Source organism: Poecilia formosa, unplaced genomic scaffold (genome assembly GCF_000485575.1).
Source record: "Poecilia formosa unplaced genomic scaffold, Poecilia_formosa-5.1.2 Scaffold743, whole genome shotgun sequence".
NCBI classification, from domain to species: domain Eukaryota; kingdom Metazoa; phylum Chordata; class Actinopteri; order Cyprinodontiformes; family Poeciliidae; genus Poecilia; species Poecilia formosa.
In genome coordinates this window covers 58,811-79,233 of record NW_006800682.1, presented here as the reverse complement: position 1 = coordinate 79,233, position 20,423 = coordinate 58,811, and the positions used below count along the sequence as shown (strand labels likewise).

Here is a 20,423-nt window from a genome sequence, read left to right as displayed (position 1 = left end):
CCGACCCGCCTCCGTCAACACATTTATGGCTCTCTGCTGCCCCCGGTGGCCCGGAGGGATGTGGACGCCACGGGAACTGCATGAAATGATTCGGGATCAGACTGACTTCAGTCACTCAGCTTTCAGACATGAAGCATAAATATCAACTCTACAGGAAATAAAATGAAGGAAAAAAGAACATTATGTACATAGTATGAGAATGTAGGTCAGAATATAAATGGTATTAGAGGGGAAAGTCAGCATCAGATTCACACAAAAAAGATCCAAAAATGTTAAATATATACAAAAAGTAAACAACTTCAACAGTAATAATAGTATTTCTTTTCTAATAACTGTGCAGTATTTTTATGAGATAATTTTGTACAGTATATCAGACTCACTAATGAATGTCCAACTTTTTAAAATAATCAGATGTGTTTTTATTTCTTTAGTCCTCTGCAAACGATCCAGTAAAACAAAATGTCTGCCTTTATTTCAGGATGTTTCCTGTGGAAATGCTAAGAATCCATCTGTGACAGAAAGTAATGTATGATAAAAAAATAAATAAAACCTTCAACTTGCCCATTTAACCTTTTCCAGTTGAAACCTGAGCGATGCTTTGAGTTTCACTGAAGGAAACGATAAACTAACCAAGTTATTGATCAGGATATTTGAATCAGAATCATGGTTGGAACTAACCTGGTTTTCTCAACCAGTCCAGTAACTAGTCCCAGCAGATCTCTGAACAGTCTGTGTCCAGCATGTGTGCGGTCTGTTCGCTGCTGTTTCCCTGACCTTTGACCTTACTATTATAATTTCCTCTTTAGTTTGTTTCTGGTCAGACTGAAGGAGGAAGTGACCAGCAGCTGAGCTCGTCTTCAGCATCCGGCTGCGGCGGCAGGAAGTGATGTCATTATTTTAACAGCAGAGACTGATTTCTGTTTCTTTCAGTTTTCTGCTCAGGTGACGCTGCTGTGACGTCATGTGACCCGGTCACGGCCCGGTGTGGGTCAGTGGATGGTTCCGTCCTGAACTGTTGACCGGAAATTACGTTCCTCCGACTCCTAACCCGCTCTGCGTGTTTGGGCCGACCTGCTGAGTGACTCAGTGCCGTGATGAAAGCTCGCAGGGAGGAGGAGGCTGGAATGCCTCACCTGTACAGGTGCACCCGGCGCTGCGATCTGATTGGCTGCAGGTGCATCGATGTGCCCTCGCGCGGCCAATCAGCGCGCCGTGACGTCAGCGCGGATTCAAAGGATCGCTCAGATTTGTTTCCATCGGTGATTGAGGAAGAAGCCGCGGCCTCAGCTCACCTGAGCAGGTTGATCAGTCCGAGCGTCCGTCCGCGCACCTGGCCGCCATGTCAGCCCCGACGCCTCAGGTGAGTCCGGCTCCCTTCCTGCAGACCCGGACCGGTTCTGGGGCCCATCAGAACCGGTCCGGGTCACCGAGGTTCTGGCTGGAATTACAGAGCTGCTGCTGCGGATTTACCTGTTGGTCCAGTTTGTCTCCTCCTCACCTGGCTTTGTCTTCCTGACACAAACACCTGAGACAATCACTGCAGAACGACTTCCGGCTGCTCGGAACCAGCTGGTCCGGAACCGGTTGAAGGTCCGGACTGGACTGGTTCTCAGTCTGGCTCATGAAACCAGCAGAATATTTCTGTCTTGTTTTTGTTCATATTTAATCTTTAATCATTTTGTTTCTTCAGAACCAACAAAACAAACAGAAGTTTGTTTCACTAACTTTGATTTTTCTGGATTTAGTCTGAATATGAATCCATCTATGATCTGAACCTGTTTTGATTCTGAAATCATGAAGAGAGGCGTATTTAAGCATGTTGGTAGAAAGTTTAGTGGAAGGAAGATGTTTGCGGTAGATAAATGAAATCCACATTCAGTAAGTCGATGTGATTAATGACTAGTCATCTTTAGTGGTTCATCTCTGAGCTTTTATCCCCAGGGATGTGTTCTTGGTCCCATCCTGTTCCTATTGGACCAGAGGGTCAAAGGTCATCTGCAAAGTTCCAGGAGAAGGTTTCCAATCTGTTCTTAATGGTCTAGTCAAAGTATCTGAGGAGAAATCGGTTTCTGTAGTCTCTCTCTCTCAGTGGTCCAGGTTGGGTTCAGATCAGGTTTCTGATCTGAGTGGATTCTGGTAAAGCAGCTGCAGTCCAGCAGGAAGTGACCCGGTCTCCGCCGCTGTGTGTTTCCTGTCAGGATGGGAAGCAGCAGCAGCAGCAGCGGCGGCGGCTGGACATTCTGGACCCGCAGGTCCAGCAGCGGCTGGAGAACGCCCGGGCTCAGGTCCGGCAGGAGATCCAGCTGGAGCTGAAGATCAAGGAGGCGGCGGAGAGGATGCGGCGGGCGTACCCGAGCCGGCGGGGCGGCGCCGTGGACGGCGAGGTGAAGGCGTCCAGCCGCAAGCTGGAGCAGCTCCACCTGCAGCTGCAGGAGCTCAATGCCATCTCCATGGCAACGGAGAAGGACAACCACGCAGGTAAAACGTTACAGCAGCTCTAAACCTTCTGGAGCCGCTCTGTCCAAGTACAGCAGAATAATTCAAATATGGGATCCATTTTCCAGCTTTCCAGCTTAACTTTCAGGATTTTTCCTGACAATGTTTATCAGATGCTAATGCTAACGCGCTACACCAACAAGGTATTTAGCAGGAGCCCTGAACTCGACTTTACTTTTGACGTTATGCTGACTCAGCGACTGATCCTCTCTCCTGAATCCTTATTGGTCAATTTGGGCTCCGCCTCCTCTCCGGGCCCCATGTAAGGCGGGAATCACCATAGCAACCAGGAGATTACAATTTTAAATAAGTTTGTTGACTCTGTTTTCTGTGCGTTTCGAAGCGACTGTCCCAGAGGAGGAAGAGAACCAATCATCAGAGCCGAGTCAGTGGGAGGAAGTGACATCACCGCTGGCCAGCCGCATCAGAACTCTGAAGAAACAGCTGACGATGGAGACCAAAGTGAAGCAGGGCGCCGAGAACATGATCCAGACCTACAGCAGCAGGTCCTTCAAGGTGAGACCCACTTCCTGTCTCCTTCAAAATAAAGCACAGTTGCCTCAACCCTGACCAGGTCCGAGGGGATCAGAACCCTGACCCGGTCCGGTTTGTGTTCCAGGACCGGAAGATGCTGGCCACGGCCCAGCAGATGCTCCAGGACAGCCGGACCAAAATCGAGCTGCTGAGGATGCAGATCGTTAAAGTCGGCCAGGCCCGGGAGGAGGGCGCTTCTCTCGGTAACCGAACGGAGCGGTTCTGTCCTGGACCGGGCCCGGTCCTGGTCCGTCCGGCTCTGAGCCATCCCTCTGTCCCAGGTCCTGACGAGGAGATCATCAGCCCGGTGGAGCTGCGCGTCGCTGAGCTGCTGCATCGCATGAAGATCGAGTCGGCCGTCGCCGAAGGAGCCAAGAACGTGGCGAAGCTGGTGGACCGGAAGGAGCGGCGGGTTCTGACCGAGGTACCGGCCCGATCGGGTCAGGGATTCTGGCTGCCATCGGGATCCCTTCCTGCACTGAGCTGTTGGATGCTTTATCCTTTCTCTCATGTTGTGCTGCTTTTAGAAAGACGGCAGAATATTGATCATATTTTCTGATCATAACCGGATGAAATACAACTTTTGCTATCACACTGTGGTGATCAGCTTTAACGGCCTATTCCAAGTCTGACTGCAGTGGAATGTGTGTAAATCAAGGCTCAAGAGACACGATTTAATAAACAAATCATTAAATAAATTAACACATTCAGAAATGCAGACATTAAATTCATAAATACAGTTATAATTACATGTGGAAGTTGTTTAATTCTAATGTGTCGGTGTACCTGCAAATATTTAACCTTTCTTTAACTATTTTAAGAACTGGTGGGCGGGGCTAACACTGTTTACTCGTCGGTGGGCGGGGCTAACACTGTTTACTCGTCGGTGGGCGGGGCTAACTGTTTACTCGTCGGTGGGCGGGGCTAACACTGTTTACTCGTCGGTGGGCGGGGCTAACTGTTTACTCGTCGGTGGGCGGGGCTAACACTGTTGGGGAAGATAATTGGTCAGCAGTTTTTCATGACGGTTGTTGAGCAGGAAGGAGGAAAAACTTCACCTTTTGTCATAAATGTAGATTTTCTGTGATTATTATTTCTGAGTGTCGCTATTTAGTTCATTTCCATTTTGTTTTCATAGCACTCTTTAAAATGATGCAAATATACAAAAATAATACAGGTTCTGTCCTTGGATCATTGATCATGATCAGATCGGTGCTGATGGGTTCTGCCCCTCCAGGCCCAGGCCCGGGTCCAGGAGTCGTCCCAGAAGGTGGACCTCCTGCGTCTGTCCCTGGAGCGGCGGCTCGCCGAGCTTCCTGAGGATCATCCCATGCGAGCCGCCATCATGGAGTCTCTGGAGTTGGGAGTCGCTCCGTCCTACGGAACGCTGAAGAAACAGTCCGCTGCTCCTTCGTCTTCCTCGTCCTCCTCCTCTTCCTCCTTCTTCAGACCGGCCAGTCTAACAGGTCCAGTACTTTCATAACCCAGAAACATCCTGGAGGATCCTCTGGACTCATGATTTCCTGTTTGGTGATTATTTCCTGCTCTCGCTCCCAGATGTCGCTCGGCTCTCACTCGGTAACCTCTTGATTCCCGACAGAGCCGATCTCCTCCTGCCTGTTTCTCAGGTGTAAATTTCCCAGGTTGAATCCTGAACCTCCTCGGTGTTTGGGTCAAACCTCAGGGAACTGAAACCACTTCCTCCTGCTGCCTGAAGTCCAGAAATGCATGAATGTTTCTAGATAAGATCTTGAGACGTGGGGCCTAACTCTGAGTGGAAGATGATCAAAGTCCCCCCTGAATATCAGTTTTATTATGTCCAGAAGAATCGGCCGTGGACTGACCCAACGTCTGACTGTCGCCCTGCAGGCCGGCTGGAGGTCTGCCTGATGGGCGTCCAGGACCTGCTGGAGGACGTTCCGGGCCGCAGCGCCGCCCAGTTCTCCGGGAACTACGCCGGCGGGAAGTCCATGAAGGTGAAGGGTTCTGGACGGAGCGCCAACGGGAAGACGGGGAAGTCCGACGAACTGTCCTGTAAGGAATCTGCTGTCCTCCTGCGTCATGGCGGAGAAACGTTGATGTTCATGTCGATGTTTCTCTAACTTTGTTTCTGATTTAGATTCTGTTGGAGAAAATCCCGTTTAATCCAAACTAAAACCTGATCGATTTTCTGCCAGGTTTGGTTTGAACCGTTGAAATAATTCCTTCGTTTCCTGTCCGATCCAAACCGCCGCAGCTCGTTTGATCTGAGCAGAACCTTCCAGAACATCCGGATCAGAACTGACCTGGTTTCTCCCTCCTGTCTCTGTTCCAGCGGAGGTCAGCGCCGTGCTGAAGGTCGACAACCGGGTCATGGGCCGGACTCACTGGAGGCCGCAGGGCAAGGAGGCCTGGGGCCAGAACTTCAGTACCGAGCTGGAGCGGGTGAGTACACTGGCGGTTCTGGTTCTGATCCGAAACAGAGAATAATGAACCTTAGAGTCTCCAAACAGAGCTGAAAGTGGCTCCTGCTGTCAACCAGTAGTGATTCTGGTTCTGGTCCAGTCCAGGGAGCTGGAGGTGGCGGTGTACTGGAGGGACTGGCGGGCGCTGAGCGCCGTGAAGTTCCTGCGCCTGGAGGACTTCCTGGACAACCGCAGACACGGCATGTGTTTGGAGCTGGAGCCTCAGGGAATCGTCTTCATCGAGGTTTGGCTGCTTCCCAGTCACACAGAACCAGGGTCGGGTTCTCTTTGCTCTCATCACGTTTAACAGCAGAACCAGCTGATCAGAATCCAGAACCTTCATGATCCAATAACGCTACATCGTCTGCATAGAGTGTAATTCAGCAGCATCTCTTTATGACAGAAATACATGAAACTAATTAAAATGAACGTTGAATAGAAGCTGCAGCGGGTTGGACTGTTGACTCACAGCAAGTAGTTTAACACCCGGTGACCCCTTAGCAGTCCCGCCCCCCGCCTCACCCGTTTTCACCCTGTAGAGATGAACAGCTGCAGACAATGGTTGGACTTTTATCACAGTATGAAAATGAATCATGTTGAGTTTTATAACTGAAAGTCTTTAATTTAGGGCCTGAAACTTGATCAGCTCTTCATTTTTATTTGCAGGTGACGTTCAACAATCCCGTCATCGAGCGTCCGTCCAAACTCCAGAGGCAGATGAGGATTTTCCCCAAGGAAAAAGGTGAAAATCACTTTAATTATGTTTTCAGGTCATTTTTGTTAAATATTTGTGACACAGCGTTCAGAGTGAGCGCCTCGTACAGAGGCTACAGACTTTTACATGGCCGCCCCCCCAACGCGATCCACCGGCCGCCCCCATCCACCGGGGGGTCAGCGGTCAGAGCTGATGGATCTGACCGGCCGCCTCGCGATCCCCCCGCCGCCCCCGCAATCGACCGGCCGCCCCCATCCACCGGGGGGTCAGCGGTCAGAGCTGATGGATCTGACCGGCCGCCTCGCGATCCCCCCGCCGCCCCCGCAATCGACCGGCCGCCCCCATCCACCGGGGGGTCAGCGGTCAGAGCTGATGGATCTGACCGGCCGCCCCACGATCCCCCGCCATCGACCAGCCGTCCCGCCATCGACCAGCCGTCCCGCCATCGATCGGCCGCCCCACGATCGAATCCCTGCTTTGGTTCTTTTGTGTCTGAAAACTTGAATTCTCTACATCAAAACTTCAACACCAAGGTCAAACTACGGATATAAAATATTTCTGGGAAAATGGATTTGGGGGAAGCTAAGTGCACCAAACATTTTCAAAGTTAGCAAAACGAGAAGGTGCTAAATGGAGAAATTAGCTTCGCTTTTAGCGGACTGATCAGATTCTTCTGAAAAACCGAACTGATTCCCATCTACCAGCGGGGCCGGTTAGTTGGGTCCAGTTTGTTCGGTCGCTGTTGATGTCGGGTTATTGTAACGGAGTCGTGACATAACCAGTGACTCCGCCCCCTAGCCAATCAGTGAGCAGCAGTCTTGTGATGTCATGTTTTGTCTTGGACCCAGTGGAGTCGGTTCTATTAAGGCCGCTTCCGAGTCGGGGAGCACGCTTCAAGATGTTTTGGTTCAGGAAACATGGCGGCTTGGTGACATCATCCTGCTGTCTGTTTCCTGCAGGGAGGAACTTCCTCCGCGCGTCTCAGATGAACCTGAACTTCGCCACGTGGGGTCGTCTGATGATGAGCTTCCTGCCGCCATGCAACTCCCTGGAAGCCATGAGTCCGCCGCTGCCGGCTCCCGGCGCCGCGGCGTCCAGCGGCTCGCCGCCACGGTGAGTCGGATCCGTCAGATCCTCCGGATCGCGGTCAGAGCTGATGGATCTGTTTCCTGTCAGAGAGCGACCTCCGTCCAGACTGGCCGTCTCTGAAGAATCCATCAGAAGATCTCCACGTCCCTCCAGGAAGGAGACGAAGGACGCCTCGGCCTCGCAGGTCTGAGAGGAACGTTGAAGCTATAATCAGAGACAAACAGTCATTAACTTTCAGTTTCTCTCTGATTTTCTTCTGGAAAAGTCTCCTGACTGGAAGAGCAGCCTGAAGCCCAGGAGGTCGGCCTCGGCTCGGCCGGCCTCGGCTCGGCCGGCGCCGCAGTGAGTCTCAGTAAAACCTTTCCCTTCACTCAGTCCGGATGTTTTATCTTCTTCTTTTTAACGATGTTTCTTTGTAGTTGTACGTTATATAAACCTGATCAGGTGAGTTCTACATGACTCTTCATGTTCTATAATCTGGATTAATAAACGACAGAACCTAATCTGACCAGGAACCGAACCACTAGAACCTCAAAGGACCCGAAAGGTCCTTTGAAGGATTCCTGCGTCTTTAAACACTAACGCTGTAAAGTTTTCTAGATGGCAGCCAGAACTCTGCCGGCCCGGTCCAGCGGTCCGGTTCCTTCACCGTGTTTCTTCTGCAGGTCTGAGGCGCTGAAGATGGAGGACTTCCAGTGCGTTTCCGTCCTGGGAAGAGGACACTTCGGAAAGGTACCGGAACGCCGGGATCTGCCGTAAAACCCGATGAAGGTTAACGACTAACAGAACCTCCTCTGACCCAAACCAAGGTCCTGCTGGCCGAGTACAAGAAGTCTGGGAAAATGTTCGCCATCAAGGCGCTGAAGAAGAGTGAGGTCATCACGCGGGACGAAGTGGACAGGTGAGGAGGATCCACAGAACCTCCAGAACCTCCAACCATTCTGTTCATGGTACCGGTACGAAACACGGCCCGGTTCTGACCCGGTTACAGGGACGTAGAACTTTTCCTGAACTCATCATTCGGTATGTTTAGCAGAACTTCCCAGAGAAACTCTGGAAGTTCTGGTGGAGTTCCTGACCCGGTTTGGACTCCAGCAGAACCTTTCCTGGTTCCGTCTGAAGCGGACCATGGGTTTGAGTGAAGTTAGATTCGTTCAGCTGTTCTACATGTTGGCCTGTAGGAGGCGCCGTCTCAGATAAGGAAAGTTTGTCTCAGTGGTTCTGGTTTGTCTGACCCGGTCCAGTCTGGTCTGTGAGAAGCGGATCTTTGAGGTGATCAACTCGGCCCGCCACCCGTTCCTGGTCAACCTGCACGGCTGCTTCCAGACGGCCGAGCACGTCTGCTTCGTCATGGCCTACTCTCCGGGCGGAGACCTGATGAAGCACATCCACACCGCCATCTTCTCCGAGAAACAATCCCTGTGAGCCCTCTGCCCGCTCAACGGTCCAGTCAAAGTACGGCAGCACGTTTCAGCTGGACTCTTGTTGGTTTGCAGGTTTTATTCTTCGTGCGTCCTGCTGGGCCTGGAGTTCCTCCATCAGAACCAGATCGTCTACAGGTGAGTGGCTCAGGCCCCGCCCACACACGCTGCTCATTGGCTGGAATCTGCAGCGGCTTTCCTGTCTGTCCTCCAGGGATCTGAAACTGGACAACCTGCTGATGGACGCCGACGGGTACGTCCGGATCGCAGACTTTGGTTTGTGCAAAGAAGGTGAGGGGAAAAAACGGTTTCCTGTCTTTTGATTGGTCCAAAAGGTTTGAACCAATGGCAGAGCGGCAACCATCCTGGACTGTCCTCAAGCACCTGGAACCAGAATGACATAAAATGATAGTTGCATAAATACTGGTTATGTCTTTTATTGTGAAAATCCACGTAAGACCGTTTCCTGTTGGCCCGTTAAGTATCAGGTGGTTCTGACCCATTTGACAAGCTAACAGGAGGCTGAAACTAGGAGAGATCACGTCTTTTTATCTCTGTGGTGATACTTCACTGGTTGCTATGGAGATTCCCTCCTTTGTGACTGGTTGCTATGGTGATTCAATAAACAGGAAGGGAACCTGGGACCACCGATGGTTCAGCAGGGACAGGAACATGAAATGTGCAGCAGCTGGTATTAAACTCCATAGTTTTTGTTTCTGTAAACGATAAACTCTGCGGTCCTGAAGTTGCCATGGAGATGACGGTTACCAGGGTAACCTGTGTGTGCGCAGGAATGGGCCACGGCGATCGAACCAGCACCTTCTGCGGCACGCCGGAGTTCCTGGCTCCGGAGGTTCTGACGGAGAACAGCTACACCCGCAGCGTGGATTGGTGGGAACTGGGAGTTCTGGTGTTCGAGATGCTGGTGGGGGAGGTCAGTGACCCTCTGCAGAAGGTTCTTTAGAGACGGATTCAGAACCTGCCGACGGTTCTGCAGGTTTCCGTTCTGAGGAGAACTCTGTTCTGTTCCAGTCGCCTTTCCCGGGTGACGATGAGGAGGAAGTGTTCGACAGCATCGTCAATGAGGAAGTGCGCTACCCTCATTTCCTGTCGCCTCAGTCCAAGTCGCTCATGCAGCAGGTCGGTTCTGCTCCAACCTCTGGATCCGGCGGATCCACTGGGTTTTATCGGTGATCTCTCTGTTCCAGCTGCTGCAGAAAAACCCGGACCGGAGACTCGGATCAGGGAAGGACGACGCCGCCGAGATCAAACGACACAAGTTCTTCCAGGTCGGTTCTGCAGAACCCAGAGCGGTCCCACAGCAGGACGACCTGCTGGTTCTGGTGATGAAATGTTGAGTTTATTAGTTACCCTGGAGACGGTACTGAACTGGATTATATTTCATCCCGTGACTGGGATTAAGTGCACCAAGCTGGTCAGATTATCAACTGTTTTGTGAAGTTCTGCTGTTTGCGGCTCGGTTCTGTTTGGGTTGAAGGTTCTGATCCCGTTCTCCCCCAGGAAATGGACTGGGACGCCCTCCTGGCCAAGCAGCTGAAGCCCCCCTTCCTGCCGACCATCGCGGCCCCGCTGGACGTCAGCAACTTCGACGAGGAGTTCACGCGTCTGAAGCCGGTCCTGACGCTGCCGCGGACGCCGACCGCCGTCAGCGCCGAGGAGCAGCAGGTCTTCAACGACTTCGACTTCTCCCTGATCAGCTGACGGCCTGGCCCCGCCCACCGGGGGGACCTGGCCCCGCCCACCGGGGGCGGGGGACCTGGCCCCGCCCACCGGGGGGCGGGGCAAGGAGCAGCAGGTCTTCAACAACTTCGACTTCTCCCTGATCAGCTGACGGCCTGGCCCCGCCCACCGGGGGCTGGACCTGGCCCCACCCACCGGGAGGGGGAGACCTGGCCCCGCCCACCGGGGGACCTGGCCCCGCCCACCGGTGGATGGACCTGGCCCCGCCCACCTGCCGTTTTAAACGGTTGCTTTTTTACACGTTGAACGCAGCACTTTGCTCCCAGTCTGAGCTGTAAATATCCTGAAGGCCAAAAACACTGAATGTTTATCTTTCTATGTGATTGTTTTAAATTATTCTGTGGAAATGTGGATGTGATGGAGACGATTTATTAACCCAACCAGCCTGTTTGACGTGAGAATTAATGAATAAAAGCTGGACTTTCTTCTCAGTAACGTCTTTATTTCTATTCAGAGGTAAAAAACAGCCACAGTCTCAATAACAGTCAGAAAAACAACATTTTGATTTATTGGGTATAAACGTAGCTCTGATCGCTCCTGCAGCTTTATTGCTCTCCATGCTTTTAACCCTTTAGCCCCTCAGTTTACGCTGCAGCTGCTTCTTCAGATCTAAACTTTGAAAACTTCTGAACAACAACCAGGAATGTAGGAACAGTTCTGGGAATAAATCCACCACAAACCTAAAAAACTGGACCCGGCAGAACCTGTGGGACCCGGCAGAACCTGTGGGACCCAGAATCGCCAGACATGCAGCAGGAACCCGGTTTGAACCGACAGGAAGTCCGTCAGTCGGCTTCCTGTCGGGATCAGGATAAACATTCATCTGAGACACAAACGACCCGGATAAAAACTTTGGGTTAAACTCAGACTGAGTCCAGCTCTGACAGGAAGTCACAGGTTTGAGCTCCAGCTCACTTCCTGTTTCTGTGTTTACTGGTTTAATCAGCTCCTGCCCACTGGTACCAGAACCACCAGAACCGCCCTCTGGTCCCCAGGACCAAGCTGAGCCCAGACCCATCATCTGCAGGTCGGCTCCACAGAGCTGGATGGGCCCCGACCCGGGTCCTGAACTTTAACCTTCTAGGAGTCCATGAGGGCCGGGAACCACGGAAACCAGGACTAAAGATGGCGGTCCAGGAGAGGACCGGAGGTAGAGTCTGGGCTCCCAGGAACCCGGATTCAGAACCCGATCCAGGTCTGAAATGTAAACAGAACCATCAGAACCTGAAGTCACCTTCAGCCCAGGATGGGTGAGGGTCAAAGGTCATCCAGGTTAGTTGAAGTTCTGGTCAGAGGAACCGTGAAGATCAGAACTCTGCAGTCAGTTTGTTCCACTGAGACGGATCAGAACCATCCACAGTCAGAACTCTGAGTCTTAATCTGGGCCAACCAGAACGTGATCCGGGTCGGTCCGGACCGATTGGCTGGCAGAGCAGAGCCACCCAGTGTGAGTCGATACGTGAGCGGGTCAGAACCTAAACCGGGTCGCTGCCCTCCCTGAAGTAGGCCTGCTCCCACACCACGCTGCCCCACTGGCAGAAGAAGCCCCACAGGTTGCGGGCGGCGCCGCGGTCGAACGGGTTCTCGTCGGCGCCGCAGTGTTTGAGGTAGGAGATGCGGTGGCGCGACATGAACTCCCAGGTGGTGGCGTTCATGGACACCAGGTAGAGGTGCGACCCGAGCAGCAGCAGCACCACCAGCGCCAGCGGCGCCAGCAGCCCGCAGACCGCCAGCAGCACGCCGTTGGTGCGCAGCCACCGCGACCAGGAGGGGGCGTGGCCCAGGCCCGTCCTGAGGAGACACATGGCTGTCAGCGCCCACGCTCCCTGACCTCTGACCTCTGACCTGGGGGTGTACTCACCAGGCGACGTGCAGCCCCCACAGCAGCACCAGCAGCTGCAGGGCCAGGTACAGGACGAACCAGCGGTGGTTCCGCTCGCCAACACAGTTCTCGATCCAGGGGCAGTGATGGTCGTAGCGCCGCACGCAGTGCTGACACGTCTGGCAGTGCTTCGACCTCATTGGCTGCTGCTCCAGACACACAACCACCACCATCATCATTATTATCATTAATATCATTATTATTATCATTAATAACATCATTATTATCATTATTATCATTATTATCATTATTACTATGGATGATAATAATGATGATCATCATCATCATCATCATCCATGTTTTCATTCTTTGGACCCATCATAACTCAGCTGCTTTGATGATTTTTATCATTTTAAATAGATGTTAATAATAATATTGCCATGAAATTTTAGTCATTAAATGAATGCAGATGGCTGCTTGTACTGATGCTGGTTCTGGTTCTGGTTCTGCCGGAGCTTTCTTCCTGTTACAGGGAGTTTTTCCTGTCCCTGTCGCCCCCTGCTGGTCACTGACCTGCTGTTTCCTTAGGCAGAAACTTTTAACCAGTTTGAATAATAAACTGAACATTGAATCGATTCTGAATCTGGATTTAATTGATGTTATATTTTCTGAAGGAACCTCCTGGAGGTTCGTACCTGCAGCAGGCAGCGGCTGCAGCGGCGCTGATGCAGCGACTTGCTGCTGGGTGGGATCATGTCCTGCTGCTCCTCCGTTACTCCCAGAGTGAACTGGAACACACAGAGCCCACATCATGACACTGCCACCACCAAGGTCTGGATCTGTTGGATCAGTTCAATCCAGAACATTCCCAAAGTCTGGAGACTCTCTGGTTTTAGGCCATAATTTACCGGAAATAATCTGAGATTAAAGCTGTACTGGTCCGACTGGACGGTTTAATCCCACTAATCGGTTCTACATCCAGAACCTGGAGCAGAAAGGTTCCCAGACCTGCGTGGTTCCGACCCAGACCACTTCCGGCTCACCTGCAGGTCGCTGTCCTCAGTCAGGATGAATCCCGGATCCATGAGCGACACCGCGAAGTACAGCAGAACCGACACCAGAACCAGCAGGACGAACAGAACCGGCTGCAGCAGCTGGCCCGTCTCCTCCTGCTTCCTCAGCTCTGCCGGGGAAACACAACTAAAGTCCTGGAACACCTGGAAAACCTGGAGCACCTGGACCCCCCTCGCACGGACTCACCTGTGTCATACAGGAAGAGGATGAGCGTGATGATCCAGGTCAGAACCACATGGGCCGTCCTCACCAGGAATCCCGAGCCGAACACATTCTTGAACATCGTCCTAACATTCCAGAACCTCCATGCTAACCTTCAGGGAGCTGGGAATGTCAGCAGGGAATGCGGAGACTGCGGGATGTGAACAGCTCAGGAAGGACCCAGGCTGGACTCGGTCAGAACCCCAGAACAGTTCTACTGGACCGGGTCAGGTTAAAGGAACTAACTGCAAACAGAAAACAGTCGAAACCCGCGTCTGAATCCGTGTTTTCGGGCCAGCGGTCCGCTAGCATTCCGCCGCTCAGCGGGTTGTTGTAGTCCTGAACGCACACAGCTCTGATTGGTCGACAGCAGACACGTGACAGAGCAGGAGCCTGAGGAAGCGCTAGCCGCAGCCGCCATCTTGCTCAGGGGTTCTGACCGTTTAGTTCGCTTTATTTAATTTTCGTTTCTTTTGCGTCTTTCCCTTTTTATACCATTTCACTTTATATTGTTTTACTATAAAATACTTACGTTTTACAAATTTAGTTTTAATGTGCTGATTTTTATTCGTTAGTTTGCCATTTTTGTTTTCAAATGATTTTCGTTTTATGCTTTTTACAGTTTACACCACTATATATTTTACAGAAATGTATTTTAAATTGATTTACCACTTCGTTGATGCATTTTCTGAATCAGATCTCAACTGTTTTTGTTGTTTTTCTGTTTAATTTGATCAAAATTATTAGTAATCTTGTTTGGAACCGAGGTGCTGCCTGGTGTTCGGCTCATTGTACCAACATGACTTCCTTAAGCTCATCCTGGTTTGCAATAAATGCTTCAGAGTATTAGAAACATCCCCACACCATCATACCTGCACCACCGTGCCTTACAGTGCTGTCAGTTGAACTCAGCGTTTCTCAGTCAGTACATTGAAATTAAACAATTTGAATTCTATTTTTATTTGTTGGTATAAAAAGAAGAAGATGGAGATGGATGGTATAAAAACAGTTTATATAAAGTTTCCAGTTGATCCCTGATTGGTTGACTGGTTCTCCAGGCCCGGTGTCTCTGTGGTTCTGATCCGATCAGGCCTGCAGCTCTGCAGCTGCTGCTCCATCCAGGATGAACGGCGTTCTGATGGTTTTGCCCTTCAGCGGCTCCAGGCCCTGGGAGCATGAGGAGCTCTGATTATTAGTTATTAATAACCAGAACCGGGTTCAGAACCAGAACCTGACGTGGTTCTGCTCCTCACCTCTCCAAAATACGACACCAGAGGAGAAATCTCACATTTCAGCGCCGGATGATTCTCTGCTGACGAACTGTGGACCGAAATATTCAATATCTACTAAAAACCCAAACTGAACCTTCATGTGAGCATAGGGTCAGTGACCTCTGACCTGGGCGGCATCTGGATGCTGTTCCCCTGTTCATCCAGCAGGGCGGCGCCAGCGTCGGCTGCCCAGCGGCAGTGCTGGGCCAGCAGGGCGTTCCTGGCCGTGGTGGGCGTGTCGGACGGCGCTCCGTCTGCGTTCTTCAGAGGGGAGAACTCGTCCTCCCTCCGGACCTCCAGCACCACGAAGCTCCTGCACAGAAACCAGCTTATAATCCAGATTACCGGCAGTCTGGAAACATGCTGGATTATCCGTACCTGGAGAACGGAAACACATCAAAAACAAACTTCTCCATCTTTATCCCGTTGGGTTCGGTTGGCTTCACCTGGTTCCCACAAGAGTCCACGAACGGGACTTTCTTCAGAGCAACATGAGGCTTCAGCTGGTCCTTGAACGTCCTGGAAGAGATTCCAAGGTCAGCAGATATTCCAGGTCAATCTGACGGTAATCCGTCCTGGCGGCTTTCTCACTTGACCACGTCCTGCAGGAAGCTCCTGGTGAAGAAGTGGTTGCAGATGTTTCCGGCGCTGTAGACCAGTTCTCCGGCTGGTCCTCGGCGCCGGGCCGTTTCGGGTCGGATCTCGCTGTACTCCACCACCTGAGGGACTCCGCCCACCCTGCAAACCACGCCCACCGGCTCGGCTGGGTGGGCCTTCTCCACCACCTGGTGGTGCAACACGGAGCTAACAAGCTAATGCTACTGAGCTAACGTCAGCCATGTTGATTTGCTCGGCGCCTTGATGAAACGTTTTCTGCTTGGAGACTGTTGTGAATCGGAGCTACATAAATAAACTGAATGTTAAAGTTTGTCGCCCTCAGCAGGGTCAAATCTGCCACTGCAGGTCAACCTGCACGTTAGCAAAAGCGCTAAGCTAAACATGAGCTGTCCACTGAAATCAGTGAAATTTACTTTCAGCTGAGATCTGGACAGGATGTCAGGATCTGATTTATCTGGTCTAATGTTTTACTGAGGAGGCAGCTGCAGGTCAGAGGTCAACTCTGAACTCAGAGGTCAACTCTGAACTCAGAGGTCAACTCAACAGCTGAATCCTCTGCTCAGATTTGTTAACATTTATCTGAAGGTGAATTCATCTGAGTGAGTTCAGGGAAAACTTGGAAATTAAACGGATAAATTCCAGGAAGAACCTTTGACCCTAAAGATTTCTTTGTTTTTTCCACTGGAAGTCGGGAAACAATCAATTACAGTTGATTACAATCAATTAGTTCATATTTGACAGAGAAATTAAAGTTTTAAGCTCGTTCTGATAATCGTGTTCTGGACGTGACCTGAACCTTCGGAGCGTCGCTAACCTTGGCGCCGCAGTCGGCTCCTTTCGCCACACAGAAGCCAACGAACAGCGGGTCGGCCATCTTGACCAGGATGTTGTCCACGCAGTAGATGTGGACGAACTCCACTCCTCTGCGCTCCATGTCCTCCAGGACGCCGTTGTCCTCCAGCGCCTGGTACAGACCGCCGTTACCGTCTGACGCAGGGAGCACAGAGGTCACCAAGGGTCGTCATGGCTCTGCTGCATTTCCTGACCAAACCCACCTGGAGCCATGGCGATCTTCCCTTTGTCCTCCAGGATGACCTTCCCATCAAAGGTCACGGCCGGGATCATGCGCTGCTCGAACATGACGATGTTGGAGGGCTGCAGGCCGAAGTGAGCGTTCTCCTGGAAGAAGGTCTGGGTGGGCTTCAGCGTGAACTCACTGGTCATGATGTACCTGGACAGGTGAGGAGGAGGAGGAGGAGGAGGAGGAAGAGGAGGCGGTCTGACGTTTAATCAAACCAACAAACTCCAAAACAACCACTTCAGGGACGGGTTAGCATTCAAGACGGTTCTGGTTCCTCAGCCAATCAAAATGCTCGACAGAACGCAGCCAGCCAATCGGTGATGATCTCTTATACAGCAGGACAAATCTGCCATGCAGGCTGTTGGAGATTTTTCAAGGTCGGTCAAAATGGCCGACTGGTTTACGTTTTTCGATGGATGAAGTTGAAATAATTCGTTGACGTCCGACAGTCTGGTGGTTTCCCACCAGATGATGGCGCTCCGCCTCATTCTGACGGTTTACAGGAACATGATTTAATTTCACTTCATGAAAAAAATGTTTTAGTTCAGCTGCTTAAAGGTCAACGTGATGTTAGTGAGGAATTTTGTTCAGATTGGTTTTATTTCTAAAGACGTTCCCATTTCTGCTTTGGTGATTGTTAATAATAATAATAGTAATAATAATAATAAAATAATAATAATAAAATAATAATAGTAATAATAATAATAAAATAATAAAAAAATAATAAAATACAGCTTCGCTCCTCAAACTGAGAACTTTAAGAGCTTAACATTTTTACCTGCAGTAACAAATTTATTCAATTAAATTAATGATACATTTCACTAATTTAACTCCTGTAACTTAAAATACTAAAACATAAAAATCTATAATTTCAGAAGATTTGAAAGTTAAATTTCTGAGTTTTTCTCACAAATTTTTGAGTTTTGGAGCTCAGAAATGTCATCGGGTTCATTTCAGAACATTTAGAACAGTTTTTGGTGTAATTTATTCATTTTCCCGTCTCCAGCGGCTGCTGAAGGTTTCTTGTGCTCAGGCGGTTCCTCCTCCCAGTGGAGGGCGACGTTTCCCCCCTGCTGGCCCAAAGCTTCCCGTCGGTTCTGCTCTCACCAGGGGACGGTGCATTTGGACCCCAGGCGGCTCTCTGCTAGCTGCTGGATCTTCAGGATCCGCTCGGCTTGGATCTGGTACAGCGTCTTCCCGCTCGGCAGCCCAACGTCGAACATCCCTTTGGGGTAGCGGACCCCGAGCCGCGTCCCCTGACCTCCAGCCAGGAGCAGAACCGCGACCCGACTCCTGGAAATCTGCAGGAATCCTGATCAGAAAGGACAGATTCATCATTTATATTCATTATGTTGACATTTTTATCTGTAACTGGAATTTTTTCCAACTTTTTAACAATTTCTGATGTTTATATGTTTAATATTTGTGTCCCTCTGAGGCTGATGATGCCTCAGAACTTTTTAATCCCAACAGTTTGGTTTCCAGGATGTTTCTGATCAAACGAACAGAAAACAAACTTTCTTATTCTGAATCTTGTAAATATGTAAAACTGCAGCTGAACAGGCTGGGAATTGAACCAGCAACTTTCCGATCAGCCATCTTTCTTTCTACTTGAATATTCCTAGCATTCCTCCAGGCGCCATTTTAATCTGAAGTGCTCCCTCTAGCGTATAAGACGCAGCACTACAGATTGACGTCACACTACTTTCTAAAACGTGATTGGATGATCCAGTTTGTGTTTTTACTGGTTCTGACATAAAACTTGGCCCAAAGCTAATTTGCTAATAAAACACCTTGTTTCTCTCTTTTCATTAAAGATATGGGTCTATATATCAAATCAGTAACAGACTCTACAAATGAAAAGGCTCAAAGGACAATCTCAATATGTTCGTCTTTGCATGTTCTTATCTAATCACCCCTGGCTGTGCTGCTTGGCTGTTGTGTTGTGTTGTATACTTCATTATGTTGTTTTGATGTATACTAATTTCATTTAAATAAAGTTCTTTGGAAAAAAAAAAACTTGGTCCAAAGCTGGAGGAGAGTCATAACTTTAAAAATCAATCATTAGGACGCATGCGCACTCATTCCTCAGAACCATAAACACTCTGCTGATTTTCTACTATCGCGATAAAACACGGAGTTAAAATCCCAGCGGAGTAACCTCGGTTCTGGTTCTGGTACCTTCACGCTCCCATCCAGCCAGACAGTCCGGGTCGCTCCTCCTCACGCTGCCCATGCTCTCCGGGGGAACCGGCTCCAGGTTCGGCTCCAGGTCCCGGTCCGGAGCGCAGGAGGCGGCGGCTGCTGCCTCTGCGGCCGCCCGGCAGTGCTCCTCCAGCCGCGGCAGGTCCAGCTGGGCCAGCTCCCGTAGGAACACCTCCTGCTGCTCCGAATCGAGCTCCGGCCAGAACCGCAGGACGTGGGCCTGACCCGAACCGTCCAGAGCAGTTCGGATCTGCTGCAGGGACGGCATGTTTGGAGCGGTTCTGGTTCTGGTCCCGCAGCGCAGTCAGGAAGTGACGCCTGGCGGCTGAGCAGCTCGTGACTGAAGACAGACATGATTCCAGAACCGGAACCAGACCCAGACCCAGACCCGGATGACTCAGCAGCTCATCAGCTGATCCAGACCGGAAACCGCAGAGATCCGGGTTCCGCTCATAGCGGCCGTCTGTCCCCATGACGTCACATCTATTCATGTTTTAAATGTTTCTTTAAACCGGAACCAATCGGAACCAGGATGAAATCCATCCCACTAGGAACCAAAACCCGGATCTTCTCCGGGATCCAGAACCAGCCTCAACAAGGACCTTCAACAGAAACTAAAATAAAATTTAAAAAACTTAATATTTATTATGTCAGTCAGATATGGATCCATAACACTCAGAGTGAAACATTCCAGCCTTTATTCTGATGGTTCTGATGGTTCTGTTGGGTCAGAGAACGAAAACATTCAGTGTCTCAGTTTTAAGCAGAACCTTCTGGTTCGATCCAAACAAGCAGTTTCATCATGATCAGCCAAACCAATAAATACTGAAATAAATAAAAGAAACCAGCTGAGGGGTCCGGTCCGTTCTGTTCGGGTCCGGTCCGTTTGGGTCCGGTCCGGTCCGTTCGGGTCTGTTCGGGTCCGTTCGGGTTCGGTCCGGTCTGGTAGGGAATCAGTTCGGTGAGTTGAGGAGTGTTTCTATGATCAGGAAAGTTTCTGAGTTTTCCATGGAGCTTGAACGCCTCATGCTTGGATCATGTGATGCTGGTTGCCATGGTGACGGAGTCCTGGTGTCCGCTGAGGTTTTTCCCATCAGAACCTGGAGGTTCTGCTGAACTGGACCCAACTCTCTGGTTCTGATCTGGGTCAGGTTCTGGAAGGAAACCGTCCCGGTCAGACGGTACCAGGCGGTTCTGGCTCTGATCCAGAACATCAGACCCAGAGGAGCTGAGACGGCCCACCAGAACCAGAACCAGAACCGGCTCCTCCTAGAGGTCCAGAACCAGATGGACCCGGATCATCATCATCAGACATGATGAAGATCAGCGGGTCGGACCTGGAGCCGGGTCATCGGGCCGGTCCGGGTCACTGCGTTCAGAGATCAGAACCGGTTCTGGGCCGGAGGACGAGGGTTCCGGTGCGGATACAGCACTTGGTTCCGGTCGGGTCCGGTTCACCTGGACTGGACCCCTAGCGACCTCTTGAGGTGTTCGTAGACGACGTAGCTGATGCTGACGGACGGGACGACCTTCATGAAGTTGGGGGCGAGGCCCCGATAGAGGCCGAGCGGGCCCTCCGTACGGACGATGAGCCGGAACAGGGCCGACATGGACAGCTGGGGGCCGGCCTGCAGCGAGGCTGGGGAGACAGAGGGACAGCGAACGCGCCGGAACAGGGCCGACATGGACAG

The 20,423-nt window shown here is 51.0% G+C and overlaps 4 protein-coding genes across 6 annotated transcripts in view; 1 reads left to right on the top strand and 3 right to left on the bottom strand.

The window, feature by feature from the left end:
• Nucleotides 1-169: 169 nt before the first annotated feature.
• Nucleotides 170-10,503, top strand: pkn3 (protein kinase N3). The gene is made up of 22 exons (XM_007542920.2): nucleotides 170-1,360; nucleotides 2,199-2,478; nucleotides 2,840-3,012; nucleotides 3,116-3,233; nucleotides 3,312-3,454; nucleotides 4,268-4,496; nucleotides 4,900-5,064; nucleotides 5,345-5,454; nucleotides 5,575-5,718; nucleotides 6,141-6,216; nucleotides 7,149-7,302; nucleotides 7,366-7,462; nucleotides 7,544-7,620; nucleotides 7,944-8,010; nucleotides 8,088-8,179; nucleotides 8,523-8,699; nucleotides 8,775-8,837; nucleotides 8,914-8,990; nucleotides 9,491-9,633; nucleotides 9,732-9,839; nucleotides 9,908-9,988; nucleotides 10,221-10,503. Exons 1-22 carry the CDS (start codon nucleotides 1,340-1,342, stop codon nucleotides 10,419-10,421), a joined length of 2,796 nt encoding a protein of 931 aa, XP_007542982.1. The 5' UTR covers nucleotides 170-1,339; the 3' UTR covers nucleotides 10,422-10,503.
• Nucleotides 10,504-11,917: 1,414 nt separating this feature from the next.
• Nucleotides 11,918-14,525, bottom strand: zdhhc12b (zDHHC palmitoyltransferase 12b). Its single transcript, XM_007542916.2, has 5 exons — nucleotides 13,543-14,525; nucleotides 13,326-13,465; nucleotides 12,978-13,070; nucleotides 12,322-12,488; nucleotides 11,918-12,251 (listed from the first exon to the last, which is right to left on the bottom strand). The coding sequence occupies exons 1-5, from the start codon at nucleotides 13,637-13,639 to the stop codon at nucleotides 11,936-11,938; spliced, it is 813 nt and encodes a 270-aa protein (XP_007542978.1). The 5' UTR covers nucleotides 13,640-14,525; the 3' UTR covers nucleotides 11,918-11,935.
• Nucleotides 14,526-14,552: 27 nt separating this feature from the next.
• uap1l1 (UDP-N-acetylglucosamine pyrophosphorylase 1 like 1) lies at nucleotides 14,553-19,022 on the bottom strand. Its single transcript, XM_007542915.2, has 9 exons — nucleotides 18,709-19,022; nucleotides 17,635-17,839; nucleotides 16,502-16,677; nucleotides 16,261-16,433; nucleotides 15,420-15,613; nucleotides 15,207-15,347; nucleotides 14,956-15,141; nucleotides 14,811-14,877; nucleotides 14,553-14,724 (listed from the first exon to the last, which is right to left on the bottom strand). Exons 1-9 carry the CDS (start codon nucleotides 18,998-19,000, stop codon nucleotides 14,644-14,646), a joined length of 1,515 nt encoding a protein of 504 aa, XP_007542977.1. The 5' UTR covers nucleotides 19,001-19,022; the 3' UTR covers nucleotides 14,553-14,643.
• An 822-nt stretch (nucleotides 19,023-19,844) lies between these two features.
• Nucleotides 19,845-20,423, bottom strand: part of slc25a25b (solute carrier family 25 member 25b) — a 10,657-nt gene continuing 10,078 nt past the window's right edge. For 2 of the 3 annotated variants that reach the window (XM_016666566.1, XM_016666567.1), the window contains one exon: nucleotides 19,845-20,371. In XM_016666566.1, the coding sequence (XP_016522052.1) occupies nucleotides 20,187-20,371 (185 nt within the window). In that variant the 3' untranslated portion in view covers nucleotides 19,845-20,186. The remainder of the gene's footprint in view (nucleotides 20,372-20,423) is intronic. The other variant, XM_016666565.1, reaches the window with a different exon arrangement.

Coding starts and splice junctions, on each gene's coding strand:
- pkn3 (XM_007542920.2), top strand. CDS start 1,340: ATGTCAGCCCCGACGCCTCAG. Junction 5,719..6,140: donor AGGGAATCGTCTTCATCGAG/GTTTGGCTGCTT, acceptor TTTTATTTGCAG/GTGACGTTCAACAATCCCGT. Junction 8,700..8,774: donor TTCTCCGAGAAACAATCCCT/GTGAGCCCTCTG, acceptor GTTGGTTTGCAG/GTTTTATTCTTCGTGCGTCC.
- zdhhc12b (XM_007542916.2), bottom strand. CDS start 13,639: ATGTTCAAGAATGTGTTCGGCTCGGGATTCCTGGTGAGGACGGCCCAT. Junction 13,466..13,542: donor CCTCTTCCTGTATGACACAG/GTGAGTCCGTGC, acceptor TTTCCCCGGCAG/AGCTGAGGAAGCAGGAGGAG. Junction 12,489..12,977: donor GCAGCCGCTGCCTGCTGCAG/GTACGAACCTCC, acceptor TGTCTGGAGCAG/CAGCCAATGAGGTCGAAGCA.
- uap1l1 (XM_007542915.2), bottom strand. CDS start 19,000: ATGCCGTCCCTGCAGCAGATCCGAACTGCTCTGGACGGTTCGGGTCAG. Junction 17,840..18,708: donor GGCTGGATGGGAGCGTGAAG/GTACCAGAACCA, acceptor CTTTCTGATCAG/GATTCCTGCAGATTTCCAGG. Junction 14,878..14,955: donor AGCATCCAGATGCCGCCCAG/GTCAGAGGTCAC, acceptor TTCGGTCCACAG/TTCGTCAGCAGAGAATCATC.